Consider the following 20987-nt stretch of genomic DNA (forward strand, 5'->3'; position numbering starts at 1 on the left):
GCGCAAACTACAAAGATTGAGACACACAAGCCAAGGTAACACTCCACCGTTACCTACTGAGGTCTTCGCCCCTCTTCCCTCTGGAACGCATGCAAACCTAGCCCCTCCAGAATTTAGGATGTAGATAAGGGTTTGGGGTAATTTGGATCCTCCGGCTTCCGTAGGAGCCCTTTTTGCAGCTTCTGGCTCCTCCCCTAGCAACGCTTTAGCTTGTTAGCAACTTGCAAGCCTGAAAGCGGCAAGGTGTGCGGGTGGGCGGCAGGGGCGGGATGCGAGTGGCGTCGCGGCAGCAGAGGCCACGGGCGGACCCCCGGGACCTTTCGCGACTCTAGCCGCTCTTGGGCGGCTTTCACTTTTCGGTCGCGGATCCTTTTTCTGTCTCGCGGCTGCGGGCACAGTGTAGGAAGGAAGGAGACGCACCCATCCCTCGCTCCACAGCCACAGCCATGTCCAGAGCGGAGGCTGCGGAGCCGGCCGAGGCCCCGGAGCCCAGCAGCAGGATCAAGTTCAGCAGCCCTCGCCAAATCCCGATAGTCGGAGTGGTGACGGAGGATGAGGAAGTGCAGGTATGGCCAGGTGTCTGTGCTTTGGAGGGTGTCAAGGACTGGGCGGGGTTTGAAATCTGGGGGCGGGAACGATGCCTGGAGGCAGCGAGAGCGGAAGTGGGGGCCCGAGTGGAAACCAGGGCAGCCCACGGGACGGAGGTTCCAAGCGCAAAGCTGATCCTTCGAACTGCGCTGCCTGCGAGGGGAGTTGGTTGTCGTCAATCAACCTGTCTGGGGACTTGTGTCTCGAGGTCCTCCTGAGTCCTCCCAGAGCGTCCCAGTAAATTGAGTAGCCGAGGTTTGGAGACTTGGCTTCGAAAAGTGTGAGGCGACGAAAGGCCTGAGAGGGAGGGAAACATTCTTAGCGAAAATTTGATTTGCATTAGGCTTTTATACGTAGAACCCTGTTGTCGTGTGCTGTTCTTTATACAGGGGTAAATCCTCATGTGTTTGAATTTGCTGCTACCAAAACCTGCATCTGGAGGGGAGGAAAATACTATTAAAATTAGAAATTAAACAACATTTTTATATGAAATTGGAATCTAGTTTGGGAGGGCGTTGGAGAGAATTGGAATTGAATAGAATTGATTTTATTGTGCTCGTATATTTTGGTTTTTACTTTTTGTCATACAAAACTAATTCTAATTTCTGTTGAGAAATTTCACTTCAGAACCCTGTGGATCTGTAGCAGGGGTCTTTAGAAACTCCAAGTTGTTTGTTTCATACTAGGGTTCCATTGCTCCTCCCCAGAGAGCCATGATCAAGCCTAATATTAATGTGAATTCTACAGAGGAATCCTGCACTACCTCCTCACACTGATGGTGTGGGGCCACTCTGGGAATTCCTGTTGAGGCCTCACAATGCTCAGGCTGCGTCAGGAACCCTGTCTCCTGTGCCCACATCCTGGAGCCTTGGAGAGTTCCTTAGGAGCGGTTGGTTGACTGGGGACCTCTCCTGTGGTGGGAATAGGGTTGCACCCTCTGAAGATAGACAGACATTTAACTTATGGAGCAGCAACACTTTTGCATGAAGAGGAGCAGGTGTTGAGGGAATTTACCTAATCGATTTTGTGGAAGTAGTGCAGTCCAGGCAGGGAGAAGAATTTTGAGGAGCAACAGATGTCCTTTCACTCCCAAGGCTGCAAGGGGGCTCAACGCTACCACTGTTCTCCCAGGCACCTGGCAAAACTGAGAAGTAGGTGAATTTGGCATCTGATGGCTTTCATTCCTCCTTTACTTGGTATTACAAAAGGGGGTGGGGTGCGAAGTTATAGGAGGCAGGCAACCATGGGTTAAGAAGGAGAAAAAGGGGGAAATACTTTTAACAGACCGTTGCCAATATAGTCCACAACATATCAAGTAATGCAGAACAAGCATACCTGTGTATATATGTGTATATTTTCTCCCTTCCCTTTCCCTTTCTTTTTTTCCTTTTCTTTCATTACTATCTCTTCTTATAGAGCCTAGGATTCTTCTCCAGGTAGAAATCAGTTTGTATTGATTAAAGTTCCTACCCTGTTAATAACTGCTTCAAGAAGGCAGTTTAGCTGGGTACTGTAGATTTTCTCAATCATAATCCCCAGTGTGGAGCCTGGGACTCTTAAAAACCTCCCTCAAATGATTTTTGGCCTCGAAACCTCTGAACTAGATGCATGTAAGGTCTTTGCCATCCTCAGTGTGTCAGGTCTACTTCTCTGTCCTGTTTGCAGGGTTTCCTAATGCGTAACCTGTACTTTATCTCTACCACACAGTCTGCTTAGAGCTACCTCTGTGAGGGCAGAAACCTTCTCTGTTGTTTTTTCTGTAGTGTCCCCTATTATCCCCCAGTAGCAACCAGCACAACACCTGGTACACAGGAGGGGATATTAACTGTGTGTGGAAGTGTCCCCTATTATCCCCCAGTAGCAACCAGCACAACACCTGGTACACAGGAGGGGATATTAACTGTGTGTGGAAGTGCCCCCTATTATCCCCCAGTAGCAACCAGCACAACACCTGGTACACAGGAGGGGATACTAACTGTGTGTGAAAGTGTCCCCTATTATCCCCCAGTAGCAACCAGCACAACACCTGGTACACAGGGGGGATATTAACTATGTGTGGACTGAATGTCCTCCCCTGTTTTTGGAATTTAAATCTTACCCTACCTTCAGGTCCTACCTTTCCACCATAAAGTATCCCCAATAGGAAGCACTTCCCATTCATTTTCACACTTACAGACCTTCTTCTCATAAATGGGTATAGTCCCCAGCCTGAATCACACAGTTTCTTACCTAATGATCTCTTGTTTTATATTTGTTACTATTTCATTAGTCTTGTTTTGTCTCTCCCGTTAGCGTATGGCGCCAGAGAAGGCAATGGCACCCCACTTCAGTACTCTTGCCTGGAGAATCCCAGGGATGGAGAAGCCTGGTGGGCTGCCATCTATGGGGTCGCACAGAGTCGGACACGACTGAAGTGACTTAGTAGCAGTAGCATTAGCGTATGGGCTTCTTAACTGTGGGACATATATCTTAATACTTACATGTCCTTCCCGACTCAACTCTAAACTCACAGTATATATTTAATTCTTCTTAAGTAGCTTATAAAATCTTCTGTGTTCCAGCCACACTGGCTCCCTGGCTTCTCCTCAACCATGCCAGGTGTACCCTGCCTAAGGGTCTTTGCAATTGCTGTGTCCACTGCCTGGAAGTTTTCCCCTTGATATCCATGGTGTGTTACCTTACCTCCTTCATGACTGTAGTGAAATGTTACCCACTCTCCTCTTTTGCCGACAATTGCTTGAGCATCTTAGCACTGTTTACTCCCATTTCTCCAGAGCGTTATTACCTTGCAGTACACTGTGTAACTTATTGTCTCCCCCAAACCATATCACTTCCTTATGGAAAAAGAGATTTTGTGTGTTTTATTCAATACTATGTCTTTACCACTTAGAACAATGTCTAACACAGCAGTTCAATTCAGTCGCTCAGTCGTGTCCAACTCTTTGCAACCCCATGAATCGCAGCACACCAGGCCTCCCTGTCCATCACCAAGTCCTGGAGTTTACCCAAACCCACGTCCATCAAGTCAGTGATGCCATCCAGCCATCTCATCCTCTGTTGTCCCCTTCTCCTCCTGCCCCCAATCCTTCCCAGCATCAGGGTCTTTTCAAATGAGTCAACTCTTCACATGAGGTGGCCAAAATATTGGAGTTTCAGCTTCAGCATCAGTCCCTCCAGTGAACACCCAGGACTGATCTCCTTTAGGATGGACTGGTTGGATCTCCTTGCAGTCCAAGGGACTCTCAAGAGTCTTCTCCAACACCACAGTTCAAAAGCATCAATTCTTCGGCACTCAGCCTTCTTCACAGTCCAACTCTCACATCCATACATGACCACTGGAAAAACCATAGCCTTGACTAGATGGACCTTTGTTGGCAAAGTAATATCTCTGCTTTTCAATATGCTATCTAGGTTGGTCATAACTTTCCTTCCAAGGAGTAAGCGTCTTTTAATTTCATGGCTGCAGTCACCATCTGCAGTGATTTTGGAGCCCAAAAAAATAAAGTCTGACACTGTTTCTACTGTTTCCCCATCTATCTGCCATGAAGTGATGGGACCAGATGCCATGATCTTTGTTTTCTGAATGTTGATCTTTAAGCCAATTTCTTTACTCTCCTCTTTCACTTTCATCAAGAAGCTTTTTAGTTCCTCTTCACTTTCTGCCATAAGGGTGGTGTCATCTGCATATCTGAGGTTATTGATATTTCTCCTGGAAATCTTGATTCTACCTTGTGCTTCTTCCAGCCCAGCGTTTCTCATGATGTATTCTGCATATAAGTTAAATAAGCAGGGTGACAGTATACAGCCTTGACGTACTCCTTTTCCTATTTGGAACCAGTCTGTTGTTCCATGTCCAGTTCTAACTGTTGCTTCCTGACCTGCATACAAATTTCTCAAGAGGCAGATCAGGTGGTCTGGTATTCCCATCTCTTTCAGAATTTTCCACAGTTTCTTGTGATCCACACAGTCAAAGGCTTTGGCATAGTCAATAAAGCAGAAATAGATGGTTTTTTGGAACTCTCTTGCTTTTTCGATGATCCAGCGAATGTTGGCAATTTGATCTCTGGTTCCTCTGCCTTTTCTAAAACCAGCTTGAACATCTGGAATTTCACAGTTCACGTATTGCTGAAGCCTGGCTTGGAGAATTTTGAGCATTACTTTACTAGCGTGTTAGATGAGTGCAATTGTGCGGTAGTTTGAGCATTCTTTGGCATTGCCTTTCTTTGGGATTGGAATGAAAACTGACTTTTTCCAGTCCTGTGGTCACTGCTGAGTTTTCCAAATTTGCTGGCATATTGACTGCAGCAGTTTGACAGCATCATCTTTCAGGATTTGATGACCAAGCATCACTTTGTTTGTAGTGATGCTTTCTAAGACCCACTTGACTTCATATTCCAGGATGTCTGGCTCTAGGTGAGTGACCACACCATCATGATTATCTGGGTTGTGAAGCTCTTTTTTGTACAGTTCTGTGTATTCTTACCACCTCTTCTTAATATCTTCACAGCAGAGGCATACAATAATATTTGTAGGTTAAATACATTATTGTAAACAGTTGACTTGAATGGGTGTCATGGCTGAGCTTCCTTGCCCAAATTTGTTTTCCTTCTGAGAGCCTCTGAGAACTTACACAATTTGTTGGTTGATGTCATATCCTGGCACTATCTATAATTCTGCCATGTACTGTGTCCTTAAAGTGGCCTATCCCTGTTGTGGAGTAATTGCTAGAAGTAATCTCTGGGTCAACTGAGGTGTCAGGCAGAGAACTAAGGTGCAAAGAACCAGTGTTTCTGCATCAAACAGCCCTGCTAGCCCATACAGTCACTGTGTGACCTTAATACGTTAGATCTCAGTTTCAACAACAGCGATAATGATTCTACTTTCATATTGTAGATGTGAGATATGTTAATTAACATATAAAGTACCAGAGACATAAATGGACCATAATAAATGTTAGTTCTTTCCCTGTAACCAGGTATCAAATGAGCAGGAATTTTTCCCCTTTGAAATGTTCATTGGTAAAGTGGGAAAATAAGTGCATCCTATGACTTGAACTGGAGGTGTAATTTTCTTCAAAGCAGTTAATTAAATGAGCTTTTGATCTTAAAAGATTTCGTTAAATGTTTTTATAATCTTCCATAAAATCTTGTGATGATAATCACAGTTATTTTTATATTTACATTTGTAAATTCTCTCTTGCTGCTGCATTCTGCTTGTGTGATCTTGTTTACCTAATCTCTCCCCATTATTACTTTAAGCCTGTGATTTAGAAATCTCTGCCCCAAATTTAACTCATCTCCAGCCTCAACACAGGCCTCTTCCTCCAGCGTCCCTGTTTCAACAAACAGTGCTACTGCTTATGTCATTCCTCAAGCCAGTCAGTCATCCTTACCTTTTCCTTCTCTTTCCTGCCAAATCAAATCACTTATTAGAACCTGCTGATTCTGCCTCCTTGATGCTTTTCATTCCACTTATTGTTGTGTATCCTGGTGGCCACTGCTTTAGTCAATGCCTGAAGTCACAGACTAGTCTCCCACCTCCAGTCTAGATCTTTCCAGATCAATCTGTACTCAGCAGACAGAATTATCTTTATTGTTACATTCCTCTGGTTAAAACCTGTGGAAATCAACAAAGATCACCCTAATGAGAATGAACACCGACTGTTTATGCAGAGCTTGGTGTAGAAAGAGTCAGCCAGCATTACTTATATTTGGCAGAGACTCCAAGGGAAGCTTCACTGTGAATAAAAGGGAGGCTTCTGCTTTGCTCTTGTTGTTGACTGAATGATTGATTTGGGGAGCATACTTGGCTTTTTCTGGTTGGCCCTGAGTCGCAGATGTGGTCAAAAAATAGGGAATGTGATGATCACTGACCAAATACTGACTTTTCTGAGCCAACAGCTGCAGAGGTTGTGGTTTGACTCCCTAGGTTGCTTGCTGCAGAGGTTGGAGGACAGAGTTCTGTTACCAAGTAAAATCTGGCCATTGCCTATTTTAATATCCAGTCTCTCAAACCATTCAATATCTTCTGATGAGCCTTATCATAGTATATACAAGGCCACCTGTAAAATGGTGTTAATAGTATCTACCTCACAGAATTCAGTTAGTAAATATTTAAAGAGCTTACAACTGTACCATCATTGTTATTATCACTAAGATTAGTATTCATGATTTGACCTCTGCTTACCTTATCAGCAGCATCTGTAGCTTCTATCCCTTGCACTATCCTCTCCTACCTTTTGACTCACCAATCCTCTAAATGCCATGTTTTTCTTGTCTCCAGGCCTTAACACATGCTACTCCCTTTGCTCCATCTCTCAAACCTTCAGTTTATCTCACAAATCCTGTTCAATCTCACTCTGCCTGCAGATTGCTTCTTTCAGAAGCTGTCCCAGATTCCCATCCCTCCTCCCCATGCCATTCTGTCCCTCTCTGTATAGTTCTGGAACACACCTCTCAACATTCATGAACCATTTTGTAGCATGTTACCTATATTACCTATATCTCATGCCAGATTTGATAGATGCTTGAAGTCAGGACAAATGTGTTCCCCACACCTACCATTTCTGAAATGTAGAAGCTACTTATAAATATTTATAAATGGAAGAAAAGGCTAAGGGAAGGAGGGAGAAATCTTAAAAATATAACATTTGTCATGCAAATAAAACTCTGAGTAACACGAAGTGATAATATAAAATAAATTTAAGATAATATAAGTTAAATCTATGCCTTAATCTTTACCTACCTGGTCATTTAGGGGGAAAAATTCTGATAATAATACAGATTTTAAAAATAAAATTCTGCACTGACATTTCATTTCAATATCTTTTCCAACCCACAAAACCAATATTGCAGAAAATCAGAAAATAAAAATTCACTGTACATTTTTATTTCTCTGAGAACACAGGGAGAAAAAAGGACAACTGAGGTGGCGGCAGATGGCACTGTTAAAACTCCAAATCTTAAAAGGCAAAATTCTATTTATCAAAAAATTTTTAACAGTAAATTTAATAATTTAAGCAATTTAATAGTAAGATGTAACACTGTTAATGATAATCATAATACCTAGGATAAATAAGTATATAGTACACCTTTTTTGATAATTTTTAAAATGAAAATCATATTAAGTAAACTCAGGGACTTATTCTGCAGACAAAGTTAGAACACTTAACTGAAAATTGTATTTGACATTTCTTAAGATCAGAACATATTAGTTTGTAATTGTGAAAGGAAAGGAAATTCTAGACCTAGGAGGCAATGAAATAATGACTATGTAGAAATATGGAAATGTATGTATTATAGACTTAAAAATCAGAATATAAAATAGTGTTAGCAGTAAATGAAATTATGTTTTTATATGTGGAAGCAAAAACAAAATAAAATATAAGTAAATATATAAAACAGAAAATAGTATATAAAAATAATAAGATGTATTTTGATGATAAGAATGGAGGCGACACATGAACTGTGTCTCAAAGGACCTGTGAGGGTTAACCAAGGAGACAGATAGGATCGTAACAACAATGAAAACAGACGAGGGGGAAGGGCATTAGTGGAGTCACTGAATGATTTAGATGCGTTGTGTTCAGATTTGAGTTTTATTGTTCTGACCAGAAGGGTAGAGGACAGTGTTGAAGGGTGCAAGACTAGAGGTAGGGAGAACAAATAGCAGGAAAGCTTCACAACTGAGTGAGAAATAAGAACTGAATAAATCATTAAGCTGGAGTGGGCCAACTACCATAAAACTCTTAGAGGAAAACATAGGCAGAACACTCTTTGACATACATCACAACAAGATCTTTTTCGATCCACCACCTAAAGTAATGAAAATAAAAATAAACAAATGGGACCTAATTAAACTTAAAAGCTTTTGCACAGGAAAAGAAGCCATAAACAAAACAAAAAGACAACCCTTAGAATGGGAGAAAATATTTGCAAACAAAGCAACTGACAAGGAACTAATCTCCAAAATATACAAACAGCTCATGCAGCTCAATATCAAAAAACAACCCAATCAAAACATGGGTGGAAGATCTAAATAGACATTTCCCACAGATGGCCAAAAAAAACACATGCAAAGATGCTCAACATCAGTAATTATTAGAGAAATGCAAATCAAAAACTACAAGGAGATATCATCGCACACCAGTCAGAATGGCCGTCATCAAAAAATTGATAATAAATGCTGGAGAAAAGAGAAACCCTGTTACACTGTTGGTGGGAGTGTCAATTGGTACAGCCACTATGGAGAACAGTATGGAGGTTTCCTAAAAAACTAAAAATAGAGCTACCATATGAGCCAGAAATCCTACTCCTAGGCATATATCCCGAGAAACCCATAATTTGAAAGGATACAGCATCCTGATGTTTATGGCAGCACTCTTTACAACAGCCAGGACACGGAAGCAACCTGAATGTCCATTGACAGATGAATGGATAAAGAAAATGTGGTACATATATACAGTGGAATATCACTCAGCCATAATATGAACAAAACAATGCCATCATTGTAAAAGCATCTCTATTCCAATAAAAAAAATTTTTTAAATGATGGAGTGGGCTCAATAAATCTTTAAGATGTAAAATCTGTAGAACTTGGCAGTTCCTGTTTTCTAATATGGGTGATGTAAGACTGCTGGGAGAAGGGATACCTAGTTCAGGAAGGTGGTCTCCTACCTGTAGTTTAGAAGCTAGTCTTAGGTATATCTGCATAGGCAAACTCAGTGTATACGATGTGTATCCATGAAATGTGTAATATGTATGAAATCACTTTATTTCTCAAGGCATGGAAGTGCTGTTATTCCAGATGCTCTCTTGGGCCTTTTGGAACTATTGAAATTTAAAGACATTGAGACTCTAAAATAATACCAAAATTCAGAGGGTATTTTTTTTTTTTAACTCCAAAATTTATTTACTCCTATAAGTCTCAGCTGCTTTTCAGTCTCCCCTCACTCTCTTTTTGTCATAAGGTATTTTTAAGTTGCTAAGAGATAATACCATATAAAAATAATGTGTTTGATGTGATTTCTTGATTCTCATGATACAGAATACTGTGAATTGTGTTTTTAGGGTGCCTTCAAGTCTATGGACCTAAATCGTGTCATCAAACTCTTCGAAGAGACTGGTAAAGTAAGCTTTGGGAGAAAATTTCTCCATTTCACTTAGAAACTGTGATTACCCTGAAAGGTAATATGTACTCCCCTAAATATAAGTCCCATTTCTCCTTTCATTGACAACATTTCAAACAGTATATGTCTTCTGTTTAAATTTAGTATGAATATATTTAACCTGGTAGGTACATATATATGAATATAATATATACATATGTTATACGGGTGAATATAAACAGAAATCATAAGAGTATATTTGACTCATCTAGCCTTTGTTCATGCTTATTACCAAGTAGGATGTGGGCGCAAGGGTAGGAAACATGTATCATGATATAGTACTTAAAAATTTTCTGATATGAAATTAGGATATATAGATACTCATACACAGTCATAAGTAATTTATTTTGAGAGCACTCTCATACAGAATGTAATGGAAATAAAGATACAAGACTCAAAACTGAGAGTTTAGGCTTTGGCAGAAAGGATAATAAATGCATGTGCATACATGTTTATAGGACACTCTGCTGATGTTACTCAAGAATTGACTGAATGCCTAAAAAGTCAGTATACACACAGTATACACAGTATACACAGAAAATTATTACAGGATGAAGATTGCATGCTTTCAGTATGTGGGAAGTAGGCTGACCATCGTATCAAAACAATGTCCTGTGATTAACAAGTGCAAAAATTTAGTCATTGTCGTAACATTTTTTAGTTTCTATACTTTTACATAGAAAGAAAAAACACAATAAAAATAATGCCTTTTATAAGAAGAATTTCTTTTGTTGGCTCTGATTGTTGTGAAAGTTATTTTTAATTGTGAATATATCTACAGTTTTTAAAAAAGGAAACCCAACTACATAGAGCTCTTAATAGCTTGTTAATTAAGGGTAGCCAAAATGTGTGTGTGTGTGTGTATGTTTTGTTTAAATTGACTGAAGATGTTTAGTTTGAGCCATTATATTCGGTGTATTTTAGGTTAAAAATACAACTTCTGGAGTCAGATGGTCAAAACTGACTTCATACATCACCGGTTATTAGCTGTATGATTTGGAATAATTAGTGTTTCAGCTGAGTTTCCTGTTCCAAAAAAGAAGGGTAATAAAAATACCCTCCTAATAAGGTTATTTTGAAGATTAATGAAATGATATCTATATATATTGCCTAAATGGTATTTGGCATAGAAAAATGCTCAGCATACTTCAAGTATTATTAATATTTCTGGAAACAGTTACTGCTTTTATATTAATCTAGTTTTGATTTGCAATTTCCTATTTGAATATATAGTTTATTTTTACCTTCACTATTTTAGGGAGCATTTTATAATGCTTACATTATAATAAAGTAATTTAAGAATTACCTGATAATGTGTCTACTTTCTTCTTACATTAAGGGAAAATTTTAAAAATCTCAACAGAATAACACAAAACAACTAAAATAGATAATTTGTTTCAGGATGATTTGGAACAAAGACAACTTAAATCTGTCAAGAAATTGGTGCAGTGTTATCAAAATGGATTTGTATCCTTTACTTATATGTGTATGTTTGTTTCCTTTATCCTAAAATGGGAGAATTTTTATTAGGAAACATGTTAGTTTCCCATTGCTGCTGTAACAAATTACCACAGACTCAGTGCCTTAAAACCACATACATTTTTTGTTTTATAGTCTGGAAGTCTCACTGGGCTCAAGGAGAGGTGTTGGCAGGGCTGGCTCCTTCTGAAGGCTCAAGGGGAGACGCCATTCCTTGCCTTTGTCAGCTTCTATTAGCAGCCAGCATTCCTTGGCTTCCTGGGCCCTTCCCAAGAGGTAGCAAAGGACCACCCCTCTCACCTCTACTTTTGTCATCACTTCTCTGACCCTCTCCTGCCTCTCCTTTCCTTATAAGGACCCTGTGATTGTATTTGGCCTACCTGGATAATCGTGGAAAACTTTCCCATCTCAAGGCTTTTAATCAGATCAGAAAATTCCCTTTGCCATATAGTAAGAAAGGTAACATTCACAGGTTCTAGGGGTTAGGATGTAGATAACATTGTTGCTGCTGCTGCTGCTGCTGTTGCTAAGTCGCTTCAGTCATGTCCGACTCTGTACGACCCCATAGATGGCAGCCCACCAGGCTCTCCCGTCCCTGGGATTCTCCAGGCAAGAACACTGGAGTGGGTTGCCATTTCCTTCTCCAATGCATGAAAGTGAAAGGTGAAAGTGAAGACGGTCAGTCATGTCTGACTCTTAGCGACCCCATGGACTGCAGCACACCAGGCTCCTCCATCCATGGGATTTTCCAGGCAAGAATACTGGAGTGGGGTGCCATTGCCTTCTCCGAGATATCATTGAACAGGCCATTATTCTGTTTACCACAGAAAATATCTAACATTTTATGTCTTTTAAAAAATTATATTTTTACCAGATAATATAAAGTGGAAGAAACAGTATAATGCAACATTAACTGTGTAGTGTCAGTTTCTATAGACTCAGAGAGACAGTAGATGTAGTTAGGAGGGACAAGTCAAAGTCCTGTTTCTACCAATTTACTTGAGTATTTGCACTGTTGATAAACTTTTTAATTTTTTCACCCTTATGAAACAGGGATAATAGCTCCTCATGAGGTCACAAGGAAGACTAGATAACACACCAGCATTGCTTGATAATCTTCAAAACATTCTATAAATGTGTTATTCCCAATGAATATACCCCCATGAATATATAGAGACTAGTGTGTTTCAAAACTATGTGTGATTCAGAACCAGTTTGCTGCCGGGGGGTTGTTTTCTTTTTTAATCTTTGCATATACATGCTATTGTAAAATACAATAGAATTGTCACAGGAAACTCACTTTCTATAGTTATTTTTCCATAGACTGGTAACATACAGTTCCAGAACTGGCATGGTCCACAACCACAATTACAGTAGTATTGATCTAAATAAACTTTAATAGTTGTCCAACCAGGTTTAAAGGAAATACCAGTCTCTAATTTAGCTTAATATTTCAAAACATCATAAGCCTCCCATTTAGAGAAATGTGCCTTATAATTTTCTCTAACTCTTTTCTCACCTTATTTTAGCCTTGTTTTATATGGATTTGTTTGGTCAGTCAGCTACTGAGGGCTTGTGGCTATCAAGCATTGTTTACTGGTAGCCGAGAAAGTGTACTAGCACGTGATTTCTTTTCCTATCTTAACCTGGTAACTCAACACCTCCATTGTTTTTTCTTCTTCAGGCCAGAGAGCTGGTGGCAAATGGCTCTGTTTCTGAATGTCTTTAGTAATCTGACTTTAGACTTTATAAAACATAAAGCAAGGATAGGTTAGAGAGGTAGCTTAGTCATTTCCCTAGGAAGTTAATGGAAGTTTGTATTTCTAATACATCCAGTTCTCCTGTCTTTTTCAGAGAAGCTCCTAGAAAGAGACTAGAAGTGATCAGATTCAGTCAAGAAATACAAGTCACAGTTACCACGTCCCCTTAACTATTAAAAAAGTGAAATTTGTTTATGTATCAATTGGGTTTTTTAAACAGATAAAATAAAAGTTGCTTTTACCTGAAGGTCTAGAAGGGTACATTTTGCTTTCATAAACTAGTCTTAAATAAAATTTCAACCAATATAAACCTTAAAAACAAGAAAAGGCAACTGAATAATGTTAATAAAATAATGCAGGAAAGTAAGGTAGGTTTGGTTTGGTTATTCCTGAGCAATGTATGTTTTATATTTGAGTGGAGATGAAGGATATAATTGAGCCATTAAGTTATTTTTTTTCAAAGTGTTATTACTCATTGCCAATAATAAGTTATTGCTCAACTGAGTATGTGATGTGGTAGTTGGTAATCAGATTCTAAAGATGTGGTGAGAAGAGAAAAAATATTTTGAATAAGAGGTTACTGAGACAGTTAAATAATATTCCTTTAAAAAACTGGTTCTGTTTTTCTCTTTACACTTCAAAATTAGTGTAATTAAAGTAGGGTCAACCATGTTTAAAGAAATAGATGGAGTTCTGTAGACTTTCTTGATAGAAATACTGTACAGAATATGTTAATAAAAATCTTAATTTTATTTCTTAACTAACAATATTAAAGCCCTTAAGGGATTTAGCACAGATATTTAAAATTCTGAATTTGTGTGCAGAAAAAATTAAAACACAGCCCCATTTTATAGAACCTGCATATAATATCATAAAATTATGTGGGTAAGTTTTTAAACTTTATTTTATATTAGCACGCATGCAGTATTTTATGTTTTATCTTACAAAGACATTATGCTTTATGGTGTAGCAAAGCAATATAGAACTCAGGAAGCTTCACTTGATCACTTGATTCCAGCAGCTGATATCTCAAAGGTAGTCCATTTTACTGTAGTCTGAGATTGCTGGCCACAAGAACTTAAACTGCAAGTATATTAAAGTGTTTTCTCATAATAAGTTACCTCAAGTGAATGAGAAATGTGAGATGTAAATGAGAGGTTATAGTATTTTTAGAGAATCCTTGAGAAAATTTATGGATAATACTAATTTCTGTCTAGTTTTTTCTATCTCTTTAAAATATTTGACTCTCAAAGATATGAGAGTCAATATGTTTTATTTGATCTTCCAAATTTGAATAAAGAAGGATTTATCACCAAATTATTTGGGGGATTATTTTTCAAAATGTAGATTAGAGATCAGAATTATAAAATTTATATATTCCATCCTCTGTACTATTGTTTCAGCAACCATTTGGGGGAACAGCCATATAGTTGCTAATCAAGATGTATATTAAAATACATATTCCCAGTTTTCAATATAATACAGTAGAGGAAATTTCTTTAAAAAGAGATAAACTTTTTGACAATTGAACCTTCTAAACCTTTCTACCAATTTAACTTTAAAAAGTGAGTTTCTTTTAATTATAAATAATAGTATTTATACATAGTAAGTATATCTCTCACTTTTAGTAGCAATAATATTTCCAATTTTCCTACTAAGTTCATTTAAGTTTTTTGATATCTGAACAAATGATTGAAAATACTTTATTGAAAGTCCTTACCATGCCTTTTTAATAGAGACCATGGAAAATAAAGAAATAAATTATTGCTCTGATGCTGTCAAGGAACTGTAATACACTAATTGGAAATTATTTTTATATTGATGTGAGATAATATTATGTAAAATAGTTTCAGATTTTGAGGCCATGCAATCTTGTTCACAAGCATTACTTTCCGTATCAGTGTTACTTGAGCACTCCACCAAGAATTGGTTCTTTAGGAAAGCTGTAACTGAATGTTTCATTGCATAATATGAGAAATCTTTAGAGATGCACTCTTCACTTACCTTCATAGTTCATAATTGTCCACATTCTTTTTTAAAAATTTCCTAATTTCTCCTTTTATCATGCACTTTTCCATACCATACCCTCACTTGATTCCCTTTTCAGGTCATTTTGGGGATATAAAAACATTGAAAATTTAAAAAGTAAAATCAAGCCCTTCTGTTTTGGCCTCTAAGTAATTCATTTTTCTCAGTGCATCAGAAGCATAATGCTTACTTTTTTCATAACCTTTTTGGTGGGAAACTTTTCTGATGCTTTATCCTTTAGTTGTTTTCTTTGGTAATAAAAGGAAAAAAATATGACAAGAAGAATTCATTTTAGAGTTTTTCACTTTAGAGATTCAACAATGAGCTGGGTGTCAAGTAGTAAATTGCTTGAAATGAAAAATTCTAGAAATGACACCTAAAAATACTAGAAATGAAACTTGATGACATTTATAAAATTTTCCTTTTCATAGTTTAACCTTGAAATATCTTTTAATTCTAATTGGCATATATATATATATATATATATATATATATATATATCCATATGTGATAGTTCCCAGTGCTGTTTTTCAACCACTTGGTTAATTTTTCTTGAAAAATATGATTTAAAAGTACTATATATATAAGATATATATAGTACTTTAATATTATATATGTAATATTAACATAATATATAATATTATATTATACATTATAATTATATAATATATTTATATTATATAATATATATAAATATATAGTCTATATATAATATAATACATAACATTATATTATAATATAATATGTAATATATTATATATACTTATATATATAAAATATATATAGTGCTTTAATATTAAAGATATTAAATATCTTTAAATAGCATATAAAGTTCAAATTTTGAACTCCTGAAGTGCTGAAATAGTTGGTATTTTTTATTTAGGAAATGACTTTTATCTCTCTGACAGACTAATGACGTAGGTTCAAGTGCCCTATCTTTTCTGATTTGTGAATCAATAAATTATTTTCAAATAACTTTGGTTATATTGGTGTGAAATATGATTCAAATATAATTAATATTTGTTAAATTGAATTCTTTAGTGTCTCAAAAAGTATATTTGTTATTTTGTGGATGGTAACTAATCCAATTAATAAGGAAAAAGTCACTAACCCTTAAGAACAAATAGACCATTGATATATTAACTGGAGTTTCAAAACTTCAGGAAGAAAAATCCCTAAACAGCCTTTAAGCTATAAGTAAAACTAGACCTGTGATTTGTATCAGCTTTTCTAGTGTACTCCTAATTTTGATAGAAGTACAGATATAGTATTATCTTACCCTCAGAGAGGAAAGAGGATTCTTAAGTTTTGTATTTATGTAGTATTGTGAGATGGCTTTCTTAACTCTTGGCTTTTATGTCCATCTCTCTTCATTTTTATAAACCAATTTTATTTTGTTTTATTTTGGTCAGCTGGTTAGAAAAACAAATTTTTTTTTGGTAGTTAATTCTCCAGGACTAAAGAAACAGGATATTTATCCTCATTTTAATCTTTAGAAGAGAAATTTTCCTCTGTTTTGCAAATGATGCTTCAGTGAAGGACTTCATTAAACATAACTCATATATTCATTCTTATTGAAGCTTGCCATTTTTGAAAAAGAAAGCATCAGATGAAATAACATATGCTGAAGATACTGCTAATTCAATTGGACTTTTGGGTGAGTTAAGATGATTGGGCCACTGACAAGAAGGAAATATCTCTTTCACTAAGTTTCACTAAGAATACTCCTTCTCTTTTCTTGTTTTCTGGTTGCAGATTAATCATAGTGTGCTTGGTGATATTTTTGTATTATCTTCCACTCAGGTGTTTCATGATACCAACAGGATTTTTTGTTCCTTAATTATAAGGACTGGCAGATACTTCTTTGTGCTTATATGTCTTGATGTTATGTATTTAGTTTGTTGAAATGTTTAACATTTTTTTGTGTGTAAATCAGAAGTACATGTTCCTCTCAGTAATCACAGAAATGTTTTCGTCTTTGAACTCTAATAACTGCTTGAATCTAATTGATTGCTGGAATTGATTGAGGGCCCAATTATTTATTAAATAATTTAAGATCATAAAATGCTGGAATATTGGGAACTTTAATATAATATACATAAAGATGCCTGTGTTTTATATACAAAAATATAAAAAAATCACAGGCAGTTGTTTATATTTGGCTTATAGCTCAATTTTATAGAGAAAGAAAATAATAGAAATAAGATAAAACACTATGGCTCCTTGAATCAGCCCGAGACATGACAGCATGTTCCCAAAACAAATCCTAAATTAAATTTATGCTTATTAATTTAGTTTTTGTTTATATAGTAGAAATAAAAGAAATACAAATTATAAATAAGTATTTACTGAATATTTATGTTCCTAACATTATATTCCATATTGAAAGATGACAGAAACTAGTAAAGTACTAGTATCATTTAAAATTTTTAGCATAGACACTAACACTTTTATGTCTAAATAAAGTTTCATAGTCTTCATCTGTAGATACTTTGGGAGGAATTATTGTGGCCTACAGTGGGTGAAGAAGGATATTAGAATAAACATGGGGAGTTAGATAAGATGACCTTAAGGAACAGGCAGGTTGGAAACTAATGGGAAACTTTAATTCTATGAATCTCTATCATCAGTAGAAATTTACAGTGAGAAGCCAACCCGGAAGAGGATATGATAGTTATTAACAGATTAAAATGTGTAGATTTGGTTTGGCTGATAACATTTAAAAACTCTCTGTTGCCCTTATTACTTTTAAATATGCATTTGTATAATAAATACATAGCCCTTTCTTACTGTGTCAGTCGGCTGTTTGTTGAATGCCTGCCCACAGAGCATGTTATTGCCTCATTTGAGGGCAATATGAACTCTTAGCTAAAAAATGAACTCCTTTCACTGATTACTTACAATAAGTACTGCTGTTCTGTCCTTTATTAATTGCTGGAAACATGAGTTGAAACTAAATTGTAATACAAAGTTTTGAAAAAAGGATATTCATTTTAACTAATAATTTCCAGTTTCTACTTGTGCTGTTTATAAAAGTGAATTATATTACTTTTTCTCCTAAATAATAGATATTTTTCCACTTAACAGCAGGATTCTGGAAACACGAAGGAAAAAGTTGGTACTCCACCCTGAGATTGTAAAACAGGAAACCATGAAAGATGATCTGAACTTACAGGAACTAAAATGATAGTGAAACAGACAAGAAATCTTAGCATTTCCCATAAACTTGGCTTGGGTAATTTTGTTGGAAAAGTTTAGTTGTTCCTATTGCCTAATTGTTTCAAAACATAGTTTTCAACCACAAAGGAGGGTCCTCCAAAATTAAGAGAATAATCTCGAGCCTGTCTTTTTTTTTTCTCCAGTGTTAGTTTTTGCAGATAGATTCTCCTAAAGCTAGGCTGTCTCCTTCATGCTCCCTCCTCCTGTCCACTTGCTTACCCACTCACTGACTACCCTCAGAGATAAACATTATGCAGGACCTAATGCAAAACACAGATCTTCAAGGGACATCTAATTATCTCTTTCCCTCAGAGAATCCAAGCAGATCTTTTTCCATCCTGAAGCTGATACTCCTGACTGCAGTTGTTCTGCAGGTGCCCAGAAGGCATGGATCATTTTCAGAATCCCACTGATCATTTTCAGATTCTCTTAGGGATCATACTTGGAGGACTTCGCCAGAGCAAATGCAATCCAGTTTGAAGTATAGGCTAAAGCCAATTCAGAAGTTGTTTAGATATGACTGAAAAGGAATCTTCCCTATCCTCCATCCCTGCCACAATAACTTGAACATAAAATTATTACCAGCAGGACAAAGACTGCCTAGAAACACTATCTTCCAGTCTGTCACTAAACTGAGGGGGCAGAGCTCAGCTGGAACTTTTCTAAGCAAAGGATACATTATTAGAGGCAATAGATTACTGACTCTCTATCTAGGGAGGAAAACTCTCAGCCCTTTTCTCAGGCTAACTCATTTAATTCTCACAGCAATCTTTAAAGTAGTAACTATTTCTATACCAATTTATGGATGAGAAAACTGAGACACAAGTTTATACAAGCAGTAGGATGGCAGAAAGTGAAGAGGAACTAAAAAGCCTCTTGATGAAAGAGGAGAGTGAAAATTTTGTTTAAAGCTCAACATTCAGAAAGCGAAGATCATGGCATCTGGTCCCGTCACTTCATGGCAAATAAATGGGGAAACAGTGGAAACAGTGTCAGACTTTATTTTTGGGGGCTCCAAAATCACTGCAGATGGTGACTACAGCCATGAAATTAAGAGACGCTTACTCCTTGGAAGGAAAGTTATGGCCAACCTAGATAGCATATTAAAAAGCAGAGACATTACTTTGCCAACAAAGGTCCGTCTAGTCAAGGCTATGGTTTTTCCAGTGGCCGTGTATGGATGTGAGAGTTGGACTGTGAAGAAAGCTGAGCGCCAAAGAATTGATGCTTTTGAACTGTGGTGTTGAAGACTCTTGAGAGTCCCTTGGACTGCAAGGAGATCCAACCAGTCCATCCTAAAGGAGATCAATCCTGGGTGTTCTTTGGAAGGACTGATGCTAAAGCTAGAACTCCAGTACTTTGGCCACCTCATGGGAAGAGTTGACTCACTGGAAAAGACTCTGATGCTGGGAAGGATTGGGGGCAGGAGGAGAAGGGGACAACAGAGGATGAGATGGCTGGATGGCATCACCAACTCGATGGACATGAGTTTGGGTGAACTCCGGGAGTTGATGATGGACAGGGAGGCCTGTCATGCTGTGATTCATGGGGTCGCAAAGAGTTGGACACGACTGAGACACTGAACTGAACTGAACTGAACTGAAGTGGTCAAGCAGGATTTAATCTTAGGCAATCTTGTTCTAGCTGCTAAATACCATTCTTTTCTTCTTGGGAAGGAAAGGCTGAGTTGATTGTTGGCCAAGTGGTACAAGGATAGATAGGGTGTTTTGTGTGTGTGTGTGTGTGTATGTATGTATTTAAAATTACATGATCCAGTTTGAATCTCTGATGATGATATTTTAATAATCATGTTACTAACACTTTATCCTTAAAACTGTAAATAAACATATGTCATTGTTATTAAATAGCATTCATTCATCTTTCTGACAGGTGACTTAATGAAAATACAAAATTCTGAATTGAGGATTCAAATTTGTAAGTGTGTTATTGACTTTTATCATGCAGAACCACCAAAAAAGCATATTACAGGTAAAGTTTTCAATACTGTTTCAGTAATAACTTGTGTCTTTATAAAACAGAACATTCTCATTTCTCTTTGAACTTGTAAAGACAGAGTGGGGATCATAAATGCAACACATCAAAAACAGTCTTTTTTGGCAGTCTCAAGCTCGTCAGTCATTTTAAACAAAAAAATTATGTTTTTCTCAACTTTAGATATTCTGATGTTAAATATTTATAACAGAATTTTTAAGGTTAAACCCAAACTAGTTTAATTATAATTATTACTATTAATGTAATTTAATACTGTTGATAATATTATTATTTTCTAACATTTATAATGTTAGATCCCCAAAGCTAATACCATTCTCCACCACTTCTGGAAAAAGAATTCTGCACGTTACAGCTAAGGAATCTTAATATATAATGATAAAATGAGTCACACTGAAATGGGTAGTATCAAGACAGGGGGCACTTGCAATATGGAGGATATAATGTTACTTTAGGATATATTTCCTACCTTCATAGTTTCCATAATTTATAATCAGTTTAGGAAAGGAGAGAAGATATAAAATACATTTTAAAGTTCTCTTTTCCTTAAGATAGGTGAAAATAAGACTCTGGTAGGAAAAAAAGATTACTTAGAATAGGGGAAAATGGGAAGACATCTGAAGTGAAGAAATGAGTAGAGAGATTATTAACTCTCAGATTCGAGATATCAATGAGATAAACAGGAGGAAGTGTTTGATAGATAGTAGACACTGCATACTAATGGAAATACAGGTTTG

The 20987-nt window shown here is 36.8% G+C and overlaps 1 protein-coding gene across 11 annotated transcripts in view; it reads left to right on the plus strand.

Annotated features, from left to right (window-relative positions):
- The first annotated feature begins 231 nt into the window (after positions 1-231).
- The window catches only part of CFAP69 (cilia and flagella associated protein 69), a 60249-nt gene continuing 39493 nt past the window's right edge, over positions 232-20987 (plus strand). For 2 of the 11 annotated variants that reach the window (XM_070787968.1, XM_070787971.1), the window contains exons 1-6: positions 234-566; positions 9657-9716; positions 11156-11221; positions 13769-13878; positions 16602-16678; positions 20131-20229. In XM_070787968.1, the coding sequence (XP_070644069.1) occupies positions 447-566; positions 9657-9716; positions 11156-11221; positions 13769-13878; positions 16602-16678; positions 20131-20229 (532 nt within the window). In that variant the 5' untranslated portion in view covers positions 234-446. Of the gene's footprint in view, positions 567-674; positions 1740-9654; positions 9774-11155; positions 13879-16601; positions 16679-20130; positions 20230-20987 lie in introns of those variants that run through there. The other 9 variants (XM_070787969.1, XM_070787970.1, XM_070787974.1 and 6 more) reach the window with 9 other exon arrangements.

Source organism: Bos indicus, chromosome 4 (genome assembly GCF_029378745.1).
Source record: "Bos indicus isolate NIAB-ARS_2022 breed Sahiwal x Tharparkar chromosome 4, NIAB-ARS_B.indTharparkar_mat_pri_1.0, whole genome shotgun sequence".
Classification (NCBI taxonomy): domain Eukaryota; kingdom Metazoa; phylum Chordata; class Mammalia; order Artiodactyla; family Bovidae; genus Bos; species Bos indicus.